The sequence below is a fragment of the Bos mutus genome, chromosome 2 (assembly GCF_027580195.1).
Source record: "Bos mutus isolate GX-2022 chromosome 2, NWIPB_WYAK_1.1, whole genome shotgun sequence".
Classification (NCBI taxonomy): Eukaryota; Metazoa; Chordata; class Mammalia; order Artiodactyla; family Bovidae; genus Bos; species Bos mutus.
The window spans coordinates 49,715,961-49,733,589 of NC_091618.1; the positions used below are offsets into that span (position 1 = coordinate 49,715,961).

A 17,629-nucleotide genomic window follows, 5' to 3' on the forward strand; every position below is an offset into this window, starting at 1 on the left:
GATCTCAGAGGACAATGATGACCGGTTCAACTTGGTGGGCTCTTCCAGGAATCCCCTGGTCCCACACCTGGGGGTTAATTTTGTCTTCCCATAGTTTTTGGTCCCTCTCTATTGAAGGTGTAATGAGTTCTTCAGTAGTAACCAGGAGCTGTAGAGCTCTAGGAGCTGAAAAAACTTACCATCACAAGTGTGGTTCCCAGTTTAGTGAGTATATCTCTTCCCAATAAGGGAGTAGGACACTCAGGGACCACCAGAAACTGGTGGGAAAATATTTGTCCATCCCAGCAACCAAGAAGTGCTTGGGTGAATCTTTTAGTAGTTGCTTTTCCTGTAGCACCCACAATGGTACAGGTTTGGGAGAAGAAGGCTCCAGAGTAGGAGATCAAGACAGAGTAGGTAGCCCCTGTGGCAACCAAGAAATTCTCGGACCTACCTGCCACATCCAGTTGCACCCTTGGCTCCAGCCCCCTGATGGTTATCTGTGACAGGCGGGCTGGCTGGAGCGGACCGCTTCAGTCCTCTTGAAGCATCGTGAGGGTAGGCTTGGCGCTTGACCTTGAGGCTCTTGGGTCCCCAGGGCAGAGTGCCACCCAGTGTCCCAGTTGATGGCATTTGTGGCAAGCCATTCTAGGAGACTTGTCACAGTTTGGACACTCTTTGGCCCAATGCCCCGCCTGTCTACAGATCAGGCATTTGTCTCGTGCCTTGTCCTTCAAGGACTCGGGGTTTGCCATAGGGCTTCCCTGAAGGGTGGCCAGCATCTGGGCATGCCGTGTCTCTTTCTTTCTCTCCTTCTCCTGGGCCTTGGCTTCCTTCTCCTGTTCTCTGTTACAAAAGGTATTGGTGGCTGTCTGGACCATCTCATCTAAAGAGGCAGCAGGATCCTGCTGTTGTAGCTGTTGTAACTTAATTCTGATATCTGATGCACATTGGGACAGGAATTTGTCCTTTAAAATCACCTGTCCCTTGTAAGAGTCTAAGTCCAGATTGGTAAACTTTTGGAGTGCCTCTTTTAGCCTTTCTAGAAAAGCAGTGGGGTTCTCATTGGGCTCCTGAGTTATTGTTGAGACTGGGCACAGTCCCACAAGTAATAGGCTTCTTTTTGTTTCCTTAAGTAGACTTCCTTAGGGGTGAGTCTTTCTGAAGCTTATCCTACCCAGAACTGTTGCAACCTGAGAGCCAGGCATCCCCGGGTCAGGGTGCAGATCCCCAGTCAGGCTAAGGCGTGACAGCCTCCTAGAGATCGAATCCCCAGGCAGGTCGAAGTGTGACAGCCTCCCGAGAATTGGGTCCCTGGGCAGGTCGAGGCATGACGACCTCCTGGGACCCCTGGGACTAGTGGATCCCTGAGCAGATTGAGGTGTGACAACCTTTCAAGGACCAGATCCCTATGCAGGTCAAGGCGTGATGACCTCCTGGGACCCCCAGACTGGAGTTGGTGTCCCCAAGACCTCCAGTGTGACCAGTACTGGGTAGGATTAGGGGGTTGGATATTATAGAGTATTTCCCTCCCAAGGCCAGCTATTTTCTGGTTGTCTCTCCAGAAGACTGTAGAGGCAACCTTGTGGGTCTGGATGGGGCTCAGGAAAAGAGCATGAAACAGGAGGGAAGGGGGCAGAGCACAACCTTTGAAAGAATGACATAGCACAAGGGTATAATGTAAACCAATTAAAATCAATTGGATCCAAGATGACAAGTCAAATTCAAGTAAACCTTAATCCCCAATCTATAAGCCAACAGACAAACCCAGAGGTGGCAGGACACCTCCAAGTCACTGTCAAAAGATGGAAGACTGGGTGGTTCCCCAATGGCTGGGATGATCCTCTCACTCATTAGCATATGAATTCACCCTCGCAAAACCTAGCCAGGCCGCATTTCTTGGCCTGTATCCTGTAGAGTGTGGCGCTTCTCTCTGAATCTTAACAAGTCTACCTCTTATCTATCGCTTTGACTCTCAATGAATTTTTGCAATGAGACCTAGAGCCTGAGTTTCATTACTTTTGGCTGGGCTTGAGTCCTGGGAGAGAGCTGAAGGACAGGAGGAAAAAGCAGTGGGAAAAACGTGCCAAAGAATCCCCTTCATAGCCCGCCGGAAAATTTGCTAAATATCTGACCGGTGCTCACAATTTCATTGGTCTGATCCTTGGCACAGAGAAGAGAAAGGACAGAAGAACCCCCACTGGCTTGGGTAACAGCTACTGGGGCTCAGCAGATAGCGCCTTTGGGACATGCTGAGAAGTAGCCTCTCCAGAGTCCCTCAATTGTGCCCCTGCCACCCGCCTGTTTATGGGAGGTTCGAGGAAACAAGAAACAAGAGATTGTAAAGGTCTCTCCAGCCATAGAAGCGAAGACCTCTTACCTTAACCGGAGGTCTTCTGGAATCTGAGACTGGGCCACGTGAGCTTTCTGCTGAGTTCGTTTTTCCCTGTCCCGTTTTCCAGCACGATGGGGCTTCCCCAGCGCTGGGTTTCTTCGCCTTCTGCTTCTAGCACGGGAGCTTTGCTGAGTTGGGCTCCTGCTGTGCTTGGCCTCTTCCGCGCAGAGATTGTTTCGGCCAGGTTAAATCCAAGTCATGGCACCATAGATGTCACGCGAGTGTATGTCCTCGGTTCTTTGTTTCGTCACAACAAAGATTTGGAGCAATGGACAATAAAGCCCTCCGCGCTTCACAGCTCTCGGGTCTTGGACAAACCGTGTTATAGCTCTTAGACAAATCAGTGTTACAGCTCAGTGTTACAGCTCTATTTTATTTAGAAGATAGCAGGAAAATCCATTTTCGAGGCATGAGGGTCGATCCAAAGACACGAGGAGAAGAGCACCGCAGCACACCGGAGAGAGAGCGAGCTAGCTTTGGTTCCTCTATTTATATGTTTATCTCTCCCTGGGCCTGTCCTATGTAAATTGGGCCAGCCAGGAGTGTTGTTTGTTTTACCTGAGGTCCTCACTCCAGTCCTTGGACCTTCTTTTGTTCTATTTTCGCGGGCTTTTCCCTTCCTTGTCTTTTAGCCACCGCCATTTTGGACTCCTTTTCCCTATTCTACCTACCTAACAGTCACCATGCTTATTTAACTTATCTGCAGAGTGCATCATTTGAAATGCCAGACTGGATGAAGCACAAGCTGGAGAAATACCAATAACCTCAGATATGCCAATGACACCACCCTTATGGCAGAAAGCAAAAAGAAACTAAAAAGCCTCTTGATGAAAGTAAAAGAGGAGAGTGAAAAAGCTGGCTTAAAACTCAGCATTCAAAAAAACTAAGATCATGGCATCTGGTCCCATCACTTCACGGCAAATAGATGTGGAAACGATGGAAACAGTGAGGGACTTTATTTACTTGGGCTCCAAAATCACTGTAGATGGTGACTGCAGCCATGAAATTAAAAGACACTTGCTCCTTGAAAGAAAAGCTATGACCAACCTAGACAGTATATTGAAAAAACAGAGACATTACTGATAAAGGTCCATATAGTCAAAGCTATGGTTTTTCCAGTAGTCATGTATGGATGTGAGAGTTGGACAGTAAGGAAAGCTGAGCACCAAAGAATTGATGTTTTTGAACTGTGGTGCTGGAGAACACTCTTGAGAGTCCCTTAGACTGAAAGGCAATCCAACCAGTCAATCCTAAAGGAAATTAGTTCTGAATATTCATTGGAAGGACTGATACTGAAGCTCTAATACTTTGGCCACCTGATTCGATGAACTGACTCATTGGAAAAGACCCTGATGCTGGGAAGGATTGAAGGCAGGAGAAGGGGATGACAGAGGATGAAATGGTTGGATGGCATCACTGACTTAATGGACATGAGTCTGAGCAAGCTCTGGGAGTTGATGGATGGGGAGGCCAGGCATGCTGCAGTCCATAAGGTCGCAAAGAGACAGATACGACTGAGTGACTGAACTGAACTGAAGAACAGCTATATCCTGTCAGATGATATAAAGTTGTTTTCCTAGGGTGTCCTTAAAGTTATTGCTTCATTGCCATAGGCATGATCATACCACTGAGATTTAAAGCTGTGCTATCATGGAATCATCAACATGTGGTCATCTGATATCACGACCTCATTCCAGAGTTATTGTTATCAGTTCTGAAAACTTGCCAGAATGCATTTTTAATATGTATCACTATATAATTAAACAAATAGGCCCAATCCTTTTCAAAAAAAATCGAGGTGAAAATTTACATCGAATTCTTCAGGACAAATCTGGTTAGGGGATCAGATTAGCTGAACCAGCAGCTAATATTGCTGACCTCAAAATAATCACCAAGAAAAAAAATGAAAAGAGGAGACAAAGCTCCCTCTGTCCACCTCAGATCAGCTCCCCTCTCTCCAGTAATAATCCAAAGCAGGAAGGGGGAATGTGCATTTCAATAAGAATCCAAGGTGATTCTGATGCACTTACAGAAATATGGAATTATAACCTTACACTGAGAGGGAAATATTTTTTAATTTATTAATTTTTAATTGGAGGATGGTTGCTTTACAATATTGTGTTGGTTTCTGCCATATATCAACATGAATCAGCCATTGGTATATGTATGTCCTCCTCCTCTTGAACCTCCCTCTCATTTCCCTCCCGCATCCCATCCCTCTCAGTTCAGTTGAGTCCCTGAGTCGTCTCCGACTCTTTGCAACCCCATGAATCACAGCACGTCCCTGTCCATCACCAACTCCCGGAGTTTACTCAAACTCATTCCCATTGAGTCGGTGATGCCATCCAGCCATCTCATCCTCTGTCATCCCCTTCTCCTCCTGCCCCCAATCTCTCCCAGCATCAGGGTCTTTTCCAATGAGTCAACTCTTCGCATGAGGTGGCCAAAGTACTGGAGTTTCAGCTTTAGCATCAGTCCTTCCAATGTACACCCAGGACTGATCTCCTTTAGGATGGACTGGTTGGACTTCCTTGCAGTCCAAGGGACTCTCAAGAGTCTTCTCCAACACCACAGTTCAAAAGCATCAATTCTTCAGCGCTCAGCCTTCTTCACAGTCCAACTCTCATATCCATACATGGCCACTGGAAAAACCATAGCCTTGACTAAATGGACCTTTGTTGGCAAAGTAATGTCTCTGCTTTTGAATTAGCTATCTAGGTTGATCATAACTTTCCTTCCAAGGAGTAAGCGTCTTTTAATTTCATGGCTGCACTTACCATCTGCAGTGATTTTGGAACCCCAAAAAATAAAGTCAGCCACTATTTCCACTGTTTCCCCATCTATTTCCCATGAAGTGATGGGACCAGATGCCATGATCTTCGTTTTCTGAATGTTGAGCTTTAAGCCAACTTTTTCACTCTCCTCTTTCACTTTCATCAAGAGGCTTTTTAGTTCCTCTTCACTTTCTGTCATAAGGGTGGTGTCATCTGCATATCTGAGGTTACTGATATTTCTCCTGGCAATCTTGATTCCAGCTTGTGCTTCTTCCAGCCCAGCGATTCTCATGAGGTACTCTGCACAGAAGTTAAATAAGCAGGGTGACAATATACAGCCTTGACGTACTCCTTTTCCTATTTGGAGCCAGTCTGTTGTTCCATGTCCAGTTCTAACTGTTGCTTCCTGATCTGCATATAGGTTTCTCAAGAGGCAGGTCAGGTAGTCTGGTGTTCCCATCTCTTTAAGAATTTTCCACAGTTTATTGTGATCCACACAAAGGCTTTGGCATCACTACGAACAAAGCAAGTGGGGGTGATGGAATTCCAGTTGAGCTATTTCAAATTCTGAGAGATGATGCTGTGAAAGTGCTGCACTCAATATGCCAGCAAATGTGGAAAACTCAGCAGTGGCCACAGGACTGGAAAAGGTCAGTTTTTATTCCAATCCAAAAGAAAGGCAATGCCAAAGAATGCTCAAACTACTGCACAATCGCACTCATCTCACACGCTAGTAAAGTAATGCTCAAAATTCTCCAAGCCAGGCTTCAGCAATACGTGAATCCTGAACTTTCTGATGTTCAAGCTGGTTTTAGAAAAGGCAGAGGAACCAGAGATCAAATTGCCAACATCTGCTCGATCATGGAAAAAGCAAGAGAGTTCCAGAAAACCATCTATTTCTGCTTTTACAGTCCTGTGGCCACTGCTGTTTTCCAAATTTGCTGGCATATTGAGTGCAGCACTTTCACAGCATCATCTCTCAGAATTTGAAATAGCTCAACTGGAATTCCATCACCCCCACTTGCTTTGTTCGTAGTGATGCTTTCTAAAGCCCACTTGACTTCACATTCCAGTATGTCTGGCTTTAGGTGAGTGATCACACCATCGTGATTATCTGGGTCGTGAAGATCTTTTTTGTACAGTTCTTCTGTGTATTCTTGCCACCTCTTCTTAATATCTTCAGCTTCTGTTAGGTCCATACCATTTCTGTCGTTTATTGAGCCCATCTTTGCATGAAATGTTCCCTTGGTATCTCTAATTTTCTTGAAGAGATCTCTAGTCTTTCCCATTCTATTGTTTTCCTCTATTTCTTTGCATTGATCGCTGAAGAAGGCTTTCTGATCTCTCCTTGCTATTCTTTGGAACTTTGCATTCAGATGCTTATATCTTTTCTTTTCTCCTTTGCTTTTCACTTCTCTTCTTTTCACAGCTATTTGTAAGTCCTCCTCAGACAGCCATTTTGCTTTTTTACATTTCTTTTCCATGGGAATGATCTTGATCCCTGTCTCCTGTACAATGTCATGAATCTCCATCCATAGTTCATCAGGCACTCTGTCTATCAGATCTAGGCCCTTAAATCTGTTTCTCACTTCCACTGTGTAATCATAAGGGATTTGAATTAGGTCATACCTGAATGGTCTAGTGGTTTTCCCTACTTTCTTCAATTTAAGTCTGAATTTGGCAATAAGGAGTTCATGGTCTGAGCCACAGTCAGCTCCCGGTCTTGTTTTTGCTGACTGTATAGAGCTTCTCCATCTTTGGCTGCAAAGAATATAATCAGTCTGATTTCGGTGTTGACCATCTGGTGATGTCCATGTGTAGAGCCTTCTCTTGTGTTGTTAGAAGAGGGTGTTTGCTATGACCAGTGAATTTTCTTGGCAAAACTCTATTAGCCTTTACCCTGCTTCATTCCGTATTCCAAGGCCAAATTTGCCAGTTACTCCAGGTGTTTCTTGTCTTCTTACTTTTGCATTCCAGTCCTCTATAATGAAAAGGACATGTTTTTTGGGTGTTAGTTCTAAAAGGTCTTGTAGGTCTTCATAGAACCGTTCAACTTCAGCTTTTTCAGCATTACTGGTTGGGGCATAGGCTTGGATTACTGGGATATTGAATGGTTTGCCTTGGAAACAAACAGAGATCATTCTGTTGTTTTTGAGATTTTGTCCAAGTACTGCATTTCAGGCTCTTTTGTTGACCGTGATGGCTACTCCATTTCTTATAAGGGATTCCTGCCCGCAGTAGTAGATATAATGGTCGTCTGAGTTAAATTCACCCATTCCAGTCCATTTTAGTTCACTGATTCCTAGAATGTTGACATTCACTCTTGCCATCTCCTGTTTGACCACTTCCAATTTGCCTTGATTCATGGACCTAACATTCCAGGTTCCTGTGCCATATTGCTCTTTACAGCATCAGACCTTGCTCCTATCACCAGTCACATCCATAACTGGGTATTGTTTTTGCTTTGGCTCTATCCCTTCATTCTTTCTGGAGTTATTTCTCCACTGATGTCCAGTAGCATATTGGGCACCTACCGACCTGGGGAGTTCCTCTTTCAGTATCCTATCATTTTGCTTTTTTATACTGTTCATGGGGTTCTCAAGGCAAGAATACTGAAGTGGTTTGGCATTCCTTTCTCCAGTGGACCACATTCTGTCAGACCTCTCCATCATGACCGGTCTATCTTGGGTGGCCTCACAGGGCATGGCTTAGTTTCATTGAGTTAGACAAGGCAGTGGTCTGTGTGATCAGATTGACTAGTTTTCTGTGATTATGGTGTCAGTGTGTTTGCCCTCTGGTGCCCTCTCGCAACACCTACCATCTTACTTGGGTTTCTCTCACCTTGGACATGGGGTATCTCTTCTCATCCCTCTAGATTGTCACAAAACATTAAATTTGAGCTGCCTGTGTCTGGCTCAGACAGTAAAGAATCTACCTGCAATGCAGGCAACCTGGAGTCAATCCCTGGATTGGGAAGATTATCTGGAGGAGGGCATGGCAACCCAGTCCAATATTCTTGCCTGGAGAATCTCCATGGACAGAGGATCCTGGCTGGCTACAGTCCATGGGGTCACAAAGAGTCAGACATGACTGAGCGACTAAGCACAGCACAGGGTCATACAGCAATTCTTTGGAACTCAGGGAAGACCTAGAAAACTAAAGCCTTTTTTTTTTTTAACAAGAAACAGGGGACATGGGAGGGCTTTGGGCCCTCCAAAATGTCATAGTACATAAACAGATACATGACATATCTTTGTCATTAAAATTTAATGGGAGAAGGGGGAGGAATTCCAGAGAAAATATATTAAAAGGCTCCTTGGGGAAGCAATAATGCAAAAAGAGTTGCATGTCAGGCCAGTGAATAGGGTAGAAAAGATCCATGAAAGAGGAGAGGAGGTCGTTGGAGGCTGAGAAGTCTGAGATGTAGGGACTGTTAAGAAAGAAGAGTGCTTCCAAAAGTAGTTTTAGAGAGGATATTCCTGGTGCCAGATAGGGCTAACCAGGAACAGTAAATAGGAGTCATCTCACATAGCTGCACTGGTCTGTTGTTAGTAGCTGCCCAAACACCATAAAAACAAAGATTCTAATACCAGGATCAGCAGAAAAGAATGGAATCAGTTAGTGAGCACATGAAAAGTGGAAGTATGAAGATCGCAAAATAGTTCCTCTTTATGGCAACCATAAGCACAAAGCAGAGTCACCAAAGTGCAGGACTTATTCAAGGAGAAGTAAGTACATGTGAATGAATTCCTAAAGACCTCTCCTAATTTAAAACTCATAGATCTAACAAAAAAAAAGTAGGCCCACACAGATATAGAGAACTAGCTAGTGGATACCAGTATGGAAAGGAGGGTAAATAGAGATAGGAGTGATAAATAGAGATAGGTGATTAAGAAATACAAACTACTATGTATAAAATAAATAAGGTGTGAGGATGTATTGTACATCACAAGGAATATAGCCAATATTTTATTGTAATTATAAATGGAGTATAAACTTTAAAAATTGTGAATCACTGTGTTATATACCTGAAACTTAGGTAATATTGTACATCAACTATGCCTCAATTTAAAAAAAATAGAAAGCAACTATACTCTAATGCAAAATAAAGAAGTTTAAGGTTTGGGGAAAAAAATAGAATTCAAGACTGATTTTACCAAAACAATAAATGTACAAGAGGAGAGAGAATTTTTGTTTTGCTTTTAAATTTATTTATCTAGTCAAGGCTATGGTTTTTCCAGTTGTCATGTATGGATGTGAGAGTTGGACTGTGAAGAAAGCTGAGTGCCGAAGAATTGATGCTTTTGAACTGTGGTGTTGGAGAAGACTCTTGAGAGTCCCTTGGACTGCAAGGAGACCCAACCTTGCAGTTGGATCTGAAGGAGATCTGAAGTTCTGAAGGAGAATTTCAGCCCTGGGATTTCTTTGGAGGGAATGATGCTAAAGCTGAAACTCCAGTACTTTGGCCACCTCATGCGAAGAGTTGACTCATTGGAAAAGACTCTGATGCTGGGAGGGATTAGGGGCAGGAGGAGAAGGGGACGACAGAGGATGAGATGGCTGGATGGCATCATTGACTCGATGGACGTGAATCTGAGTGAACTCCGGGAGTTGGTGATGGACATGGAGGCCTGGCGTGCTGCAATTCATGGGGTCGCAAAGAGTCAGACATGACTCAGCGACTGAACTGAACTGAATTTATTTAATTGAAGGATAATTGCTTTACAGAACTGTGCTGGTTTTTGCCAAACATCAACATGAATCAACCATAGGTATACATATGTCTCCTCACTCTTGAACTTTCCTCCTGCCTCCCTCCCGATCCCATCCCTCTAGGTTGTTCCAGAGCCCCAGTTTGAGTTCCCTGAATCATACAGCAAATTCCCATTGGTTATCTATTTTACACATGGTAATGTACGTTTCCATGTTACTCTCCATTACTTCCCACACTTTCCTTTCACGCCCCTCCCAACACCCACCCTGGTGCCCCTCCTCCCCCATGTCCACAAGTCTGTTCTCTGTGTCTGTGTCGAGAGAGCATTATTATTATGTGTAAATCCACAACCATTCTACATACAGCATTACACATACGCTTAAAACAATTTTGTTAATAAAACACATATAAAAAGTGCATAAAACACAAATATCAGTTCAGTTCAGTCACTCAGTCATGTCCAACTCTTTGCCACCCCATGAACCACAGCATGCCAGGCCTCCCTGTCCATCACCAACTCCCAGAGTTTACCCAAACTCATGCCCATTGAGTCCGTGATGCCATCCAACCATCTCATCCTCTGTCGTCCCCTTCTCCTCCTGCCCTCAATCTTTCCTAGCATCAGGGTCTTTTCAAATGAGTCAGCTCCTCACATCAGGTGGCCAACGTATTGGAGTTTCAGCTTCAGCATCAGTCCTTCCAATGAATATTCAGGACTGACTTCCTTTAGGATGGACTGGTTGAATCTCCTTGCAGTTTAAGGGACTCTGAAGAGTCTTCTCCAACACCACAGTTCAAAAGTATCAATTCTTTGGCGCTCAGTTTTCTTTAGAGTCCAAGTCTCATATCCATATATGACTACTGGAAAAACCATAGCCTTGACTAGATGGACCTTTGTTGACAAATATACATATTATAATTATAAAAACACTGTAATTACCACTGGACAAGACAGTGGCACCCTAGAACTACCCCATCATACCCACTCCCTTCATGCAGAGGTAACATGACCCCAACTTTTAGGATAATCACTTCCTTCTTTTGCCTAATAGTCTTACCACTCATGTTTGTATCCCTAAATAAACAATTTAGTTTTGCTTGTTTTGAATTTTATAAAAATGGAATTATATATATTCTTTCATGGGCTTCCCTGGTGGCTCAAATGATAAAGAATCCACTGTAGGAGACTCAGGTTCGATTCCTGGGTCAGGAAGATCCTGAGAAGGGAATGGTTACCCACTGCAGTATTCTTACCTGGAGAATTCTATGGACATAGGAGCCTGGCAGGCTACAGTCTATGAGGTCGCAGAGTCAGACACTACTGAATGACAAACACTTTCACTTTCTTCCTAGTCTTTCACATGTTGCTTCTTTCACTTAGCACTGTAAGAGTTATCCACGATTCCACTGTAAGAGCTCTGTGTAGGTGTTTGTTTATCCGTCTTGCTGCTGATGCTTTGGTTGCTTTCAGGTGTTGGCTGTGACAAGCATGCTGTTCTGAACCTGAGCACATATGCCCAAGTTTCTCAAGCGTGTAGACCAGGAAGTGGAATTGCTTGCTGGGTTATAGTTTATTTCTTTGGCTTTATAGATATAAATGCCGAACTCTTTTCAAGTAGAATGTTGCAGCTTACTCTCCCACCAGCAGAACATGAAAATTCCCATTGCTCCAACAAAAAAATATTGTCATACTTTTAAATTTTGCCATTCTGATGATTGTATATATAGCGTGATCTCGGTGTGGTTTTAGTTTGTACTTACCTAATTGCTACTAAAATTGAGCACATTTTCATACATTTCTTGACCACCGAGATTTTTCTTTTGTTAAGTACCTGTTTAAATCTTTTGCCCACATTTAAAATTGTATTTATAGGAGTGTTTAAATGTATATTGGATGAGGCTTTTTATTTGTTATATGTGTGTTGTGATGGTCTCCCTAATTCTGTCTGAGGCTTGTCTTTTTTACTCTCTTTATGGATGTCTTTGTTTTAAGGGGTTTGTTGTTTGTTTTTAATATTTATTTATTTGGCTGCACCAGGTCTTAGTTGTGGCATGGGGGATCTCCTCCCTGATCAGGGATCAAATCCAAGCCCTCTGCCCAGAAAGCATTGCACAAATTGAGTTATTATTCTTAGTTTAGTTCATGAGATTTTCTGTTATCAGGAAGCTAGTCTTTTTCTTGGTTGTTTATTGACACCGTAGCAAACCTCCCTCCCTTAAAAATAACCAAGTAGAGAGTCTTCTTTTTGTTTTCTTATGAAATGCATAGAAGAAGACAGGAAAGGGAGAAGGAAACATTTACTGAGCATCTGCTATGCTCCAGGGTCTGTGCTAAGAACTTTATATCCACCACTGGTATTCTTAGAACCATCTTTGTTTTACAAAAGAGGAACAGGAGGTTCAGAAAGATAGGACAACTTCATCAGTGTCACTTAGCTAGTAAGCAACAAAGCTAGGATGCAAACCCAGGGTCAGTATGACTCTAAAGTCATACATGCTGTTTCTCCCAGACTCCACTGCCTCTCTGTTAAACACATCACAAAGAAATGATGTGTCCGGATATTGTGTAGTACAAAGTTGTAGAACTGGTTGAACACACTTCTCCCCCTTCTGTGTTCTGGCTCCTCTGCCTGTACTGTCAAGACAATCCCTGGCTCACTCTCCCCAGATCCCACACTCCTATCTGCCCACTTCTATCTGCCTACTACCAAGGCAGAGAGAAGAAGCCCCTTGTCCCAGGGACAGCAGCAGTTCTGGGGGCTTCTCTTGCCTCTCCCAGGTCCGTACCTGTCCTTTGACCTTTGGTTAATCCTGGGTGTGACCCCAGAACTGACTCAGCCTTTCACTTTGTTTCAACTGGTTTCTTCTGGTCAAACACCTGGACCTGACCTTGCTTCTCTCACTAGTTTCTCTTTTCCAGTCAGCCTCACTGATTTGACCTTCACTTTTCTTCCTTCAGTGTGGTCCAGGGTCCCAGATCCTACCTAGGCTTTGGCCTTGGGTGTCGTGGTAATTTCCTGGACATTATTCTGGACTGATGACCCTCCTTTCCCCTCTTGGCCCTTGTATCCATTCACTCTGCTTTCCACCATTGCTTCAGGGAACCCAGCCCCCCAGGCTGCCCTGGCTAACCTGTACCTCATGATGACAATGGCACCAGGGAGCTATCTACTGCCCTCAGGAAGCAAGGACTAGCAGGTGTTTTCACATCTTCTTTGAAGACTATTCCCTTGAGCAGCTTATACGTGCAGTCTATGTGTGTGTGTGTGTTTGTTGCGCAGTCGTGTCCTACTCTTTGCAACCCCGGGGACTGTAGACTGCCAGACTCCTCTGTCCATGGAATTCTCCAGGCAAGAATGCTGGAGTGGGTTGCCATTCCCTTCTCCAGGGAATCTTCCTGATCCAGGGATCGAATATAGATCTCCTGCATTGCAGGCAAATTCTTTACTGTCTGAACCCCCAGGGAAGCCCCTACTTGCAGTCTATACTCTTCACCAAAGCAGGTTGTGCCATAACTTTTACAGAGTTTATGCGGAAATCAAGCATTTTCCAAAAGCTGCATTGATTTGATATTATATCAAAGCATGACCACCCATTAATAACACTCTAAAAGAGAATCTAAAGGTTCTTAACTCTCACAGAAAAGTATTAAGTTACTCAGTTAACTAATAGTACTTTCTGGGTAAAAAATTTCTGTAGGGAATAGCAGGTGTAGGCTCTGTCCAGGAACTTGCAGGAGAGCATTTAGAGATCTCTCTGATTCCATAATGACTTTACCAGTCAAATCCTTTCAGAACCTGTGCTACAGAGCAAATGTCCTATCCAAGCTCAGTAAACAGAGTTACCTCTGGAGCTCCTGGAGACTCTGAAGGACTCACTTGCCCTGTCATAAAGCTGTCCTTCTGTATGGTTTCAGACCTCTTTCCCTTTCATTCTACCATGATCACCATTCTCCAAACCAAAAGGCATTCCACATCTCACAGATGTTCTGAAAATAGCAGGGAATCTTTCAGACCCAGGAATCAAAACTGTATCTCTTACATCTCCTGTATTGGCAGGTAGGTTCTTTACCACTGGCACCACCTGGGTAGCCCAAAAATAGCAAGACTTTTTTTTTTTTAACAGAAAGCAGTTTATTTCATGTAACTAATTAATTAATTTTTGGCTGCTCTAGGTCTTTGTTGCTTTGCTTGGGCTTTCTTTAGTTACAGCAAGCAGGAGCTATTCCTCCTGGCCATGAAATAGCTTCTCATTGCAATGGCTTCTCTTGTTGCAGAGCACAGGCTCTAGTGCGCAAGCTCAGTAGTTGTGGCACTTGGGCTTAGCTACTTTGAGGCCCGTGGAATCCTCCTGGCCCAGGGATCAAACCCATGACCTCTCTTTGGCAGGTGGATTCCCATCCACAGCGCCACCAGGGAAGTCCCAGCAAGACCTATTTTAAATCAGAATGTCCTTTAGAAAACCAGAGACAGTGAGGTCTCAGACATATTTCAAATTAAGTCTAACTCTAAAGACCTTCCAAAGTCTTACCTGGGCAACCAAAGACTGTCCTAAGATAGGCAGCCTTTGAGTAACTGTCTCCACACTTACTGTTTTACCCCATTCATAAAGGTTGAGAAGCCTGCTGTTGGCCAAACATCACACCTTAGTATACTCAGATTGCCCCATCCTATAATCTTTTGGGAAAAACTCATCAAGGGTCACCCCCAGTCCCTACCCCGGGGCTCCAGGAGGCTTTCCATTCAAGAAGATTAATTGTCCCCTGACTCCTCATCTTTGGAGAGTTCTAGGCCTGGTTCCTGCATGTGATTCTCTACCTGCATCACATACCTTGAACATTATCCAGAAACCTCTTGCTCTATTCTTGTGCCCCCTTTCCCTTGACTGTTCTTTCTGGAAGATGTTCTTGATTCTAATATATTTTCCTCCCACTCGACCCTGCCCCACATTTCATTAAATGAATGGGGGAACTGGGAGGAAATCCCATTTTCTGTGCTCCTTCCAGTGGCAGGCACAGTGGAGGCTCTTCATACCCACTGACTTATTTATCTATCACAAAGCCCTTGATAGGAAATGAAAGAGAATTTTAAAACTTCGCCAAAGTCACCAGGTATTAGGTGGTATCATCAGCCATTTCAGTACTGTCAACTCGGGTGCAGGGGGTGGTGCGGAAGGCACAACCTGAGAGCTGTGAGTTCTGGGGGACTTACTAAGAATTCTAGTGCAGGATACAATCTCTCAGAGAGCTCTGAGGAATGCTCCCAAGAGGTGAGGCAGACAGGTCAGCATGTACATAGTTTTGGAAAAGGGTTACGTGCAGTCAAGCACACACCCTGGTAAAAGGTTAGTCATAAGGAACAGGTATCTCAGTTCATGACCTTAGATCTTTTCTAAGTATGGGAAGATATAAGTCACCAGGTTCATTAAAAAAATCCTAAAATATTTCTAGCTATGTGCGGGCCTGTTTTCTCAGAGCACCAAGTGCTTCATTCTGATCTTCACCTGAATTCCTTTTAGAGTGAATTATAAGTCCATGGTTGCATTGGCTAATGACTTGATTCTTATAGAACTAGATGGTGAGCAACATTCTTTGTTTTACAGTAAAATTGAGTCTTGAATCCAGGACCGTCTGCTTCTAAAGCCACTGCCCTTTCCAGTATTCTCCCTGCCGCCCAAATAGCCAGCCTGTTCTGTGCACCGCCAGTCCCTTCCTGTCTCATGCTGACGTCTCCAGATGACTCAAGCTGTTCCCCAAAGCTAGGAGATATTTCACATCATGTCTTTTTTTCAAAGATACAGTCAAACTAAAATAGATTAGACTAAAAGCAGTCTTTAATAAAAAAAGAAGCAATCTCTCATTACCACTTTGTGGGAAGATTTGCTCTTTCTCAAAATTCAACAGTATCAGTAAGTTTGGGATTTTCAAATTGTGTGGTGTTGACCACTAGGGCCAGAGTTTCAATGTTTCATTTGTTTTCCAGAAAAAAGAGCTCAGCATAAAATGCAGCTAATAGTGAGGTTTTGTTGGGGTTTTTTGCATAATAAAAGTCGTAACTGAGCAACATTAGCTACAGACACTCCTCCCCATAAATCCATGGAGACTCTGTGAAAAGCATTTCAGAGAAATCCAAACCCCAAGTAGTCTTTGGCAAGGGGTAATTTGCCATGATGGTAGTTAAATAAGGAGAATATTGAGTAGCTGACTACAAAGAAGCATCTGAAAATGAGACTAGCTATGGCTCAAGTCCCTCAGTGGAAAATGTATATAAATTTCTCACACGTGGCAGTCCAAACTGGTCTCTTTCTTTCATAAGACAAATTTGACAATGCATACCAAGAAGCTTAAATCATACCCTTTTGGCCTAATAATCCCACGCCTATGAATTTATCTCAAGGAAATAAGTCATAAAGAATAAAGAAGACTATACATATTTCTATAACAGCATTATTTATAATTAGCAGAAAGCCGGAAGCAACCTAATTTTCCAGTAATAATGGAAAGGCTTAGTACATTTTGGTATCTTAATTCTTTGGGATATTAAGCTATTAAGAATATGACCATAATATACAAACAAGAAAAGAGATAAGCATAGAATACAGAATGCAAATATGTATGCAAAACCAAGTATGTTAGCACAGTGAGATTACAAGTTTTAAACATTAAGAATTTCTTTTATAAGGACCATATTTAGCTTTTAGGATTTTTTTCCCCTTGTTTTATCTGCTGCAACTTATATAGACTGTTTCATAATTATTAATGGATCAGATTATTTTACAAAGAATACATGTGGAACATTCTAGCCAAGTGTGAAATATAGAGAATTACTAATTTAGAAATGCTAACGCTGTTGTTTTAATTTTCAGTGAGGGGAATTTGGCTACAAAGCAGGTTGTATTCCTTCAGAGACCAGTTATGTGGAATTCAGCTGCTCAGACACCAGAAGTGAGTAAAAGTGATGCTTTATGAACTGTTAAACTGAACCATTTAATCCTTAATCTCTCACTGTAATTCTAAACGGTGAACAGATGAGGAAGTGGGAACTTGATAAGGAAACAGCCTTCTGAACCAACATATAACAAGAGAAATGTGCCAGCAAACCGGAACATGAGACAGTTCTGAAGGAAATCAGAATATGACCCCAAAGTATGCCATTTGGGTGTAAGGATTACTATTTTGAGCTAAAGGCAATGAAACAGAACCTCTCCCTTTCTGACAAAAGCAGGGCATAAATTTTCCTTATGCCAATGTGACAAAAATTTCCTTTTGTAAAATTGCTTCCCTCTCCTGTACCAGAGACAACGCAAAGATGACGCATCACTGGGAACAATGCCTGTAGTCCCCACAACTTACTAAACCCTCTCTTGCATTAGTTTCCCCAAATACATGCTCAGTCACATCCAGACTCTTTGCAACCCTGTGGACTGTAGCCTGCCAGGCTCCTCTGCCCAAGGGGATTCTCCAGGCAAGAATACTGGAGTGGGTTGCATTCCCTCCTCCAGGGAATCTTCCCCACTCAAGGATCAAACCTGGGTCTCCTGCACAGCAGGTGGATTGGATTCTTTACCACTAAGCTATTCCCAAATATTTAACTTCCCACAGTTTACTGCCCCTAAAACCCCAAATCCCTTTTTATTTGTCTGGTCACTTCACCACAGTGTATCACCCTTTGTAAAATGAAAATCATCTCCCAGGTCTAACTGCCTCTTTGGGTTTTTACTTCTCTGTGCAGCCCTCGTGTGCATCCAAAATAAACCTTTTCTCCTATT

At 43.3% G+C, this 17,629-nt stretch overlaps 1 protein-coding gene across 3 annotated transcripts in view; it reads left to right on the plus strand.

The window, feature by feature from the left end:
* The window catches only part of RFTN2 (raftlin family member 2), an 80,262-nt gene that overhangs the window by 49,270 nt on the left and 13,363 nt on the right, over nucleotides 1–17,629 (plus strand). For all 3 annotated transcript variants that reach the window (XM_070388763.1, XM_070388762.1, XM_070388764.1), the window contains one exon: nucleotides 16,727–16,805. In XM_070388763.1, coding sequence (XP_070244864.1) covers nucleotides 16,727–16,805 — 79 coding nt within the window. The remainder of the gene's footprint in view (nucleotides 1–16,726; nucleotides 16,806–17,629) is intronic.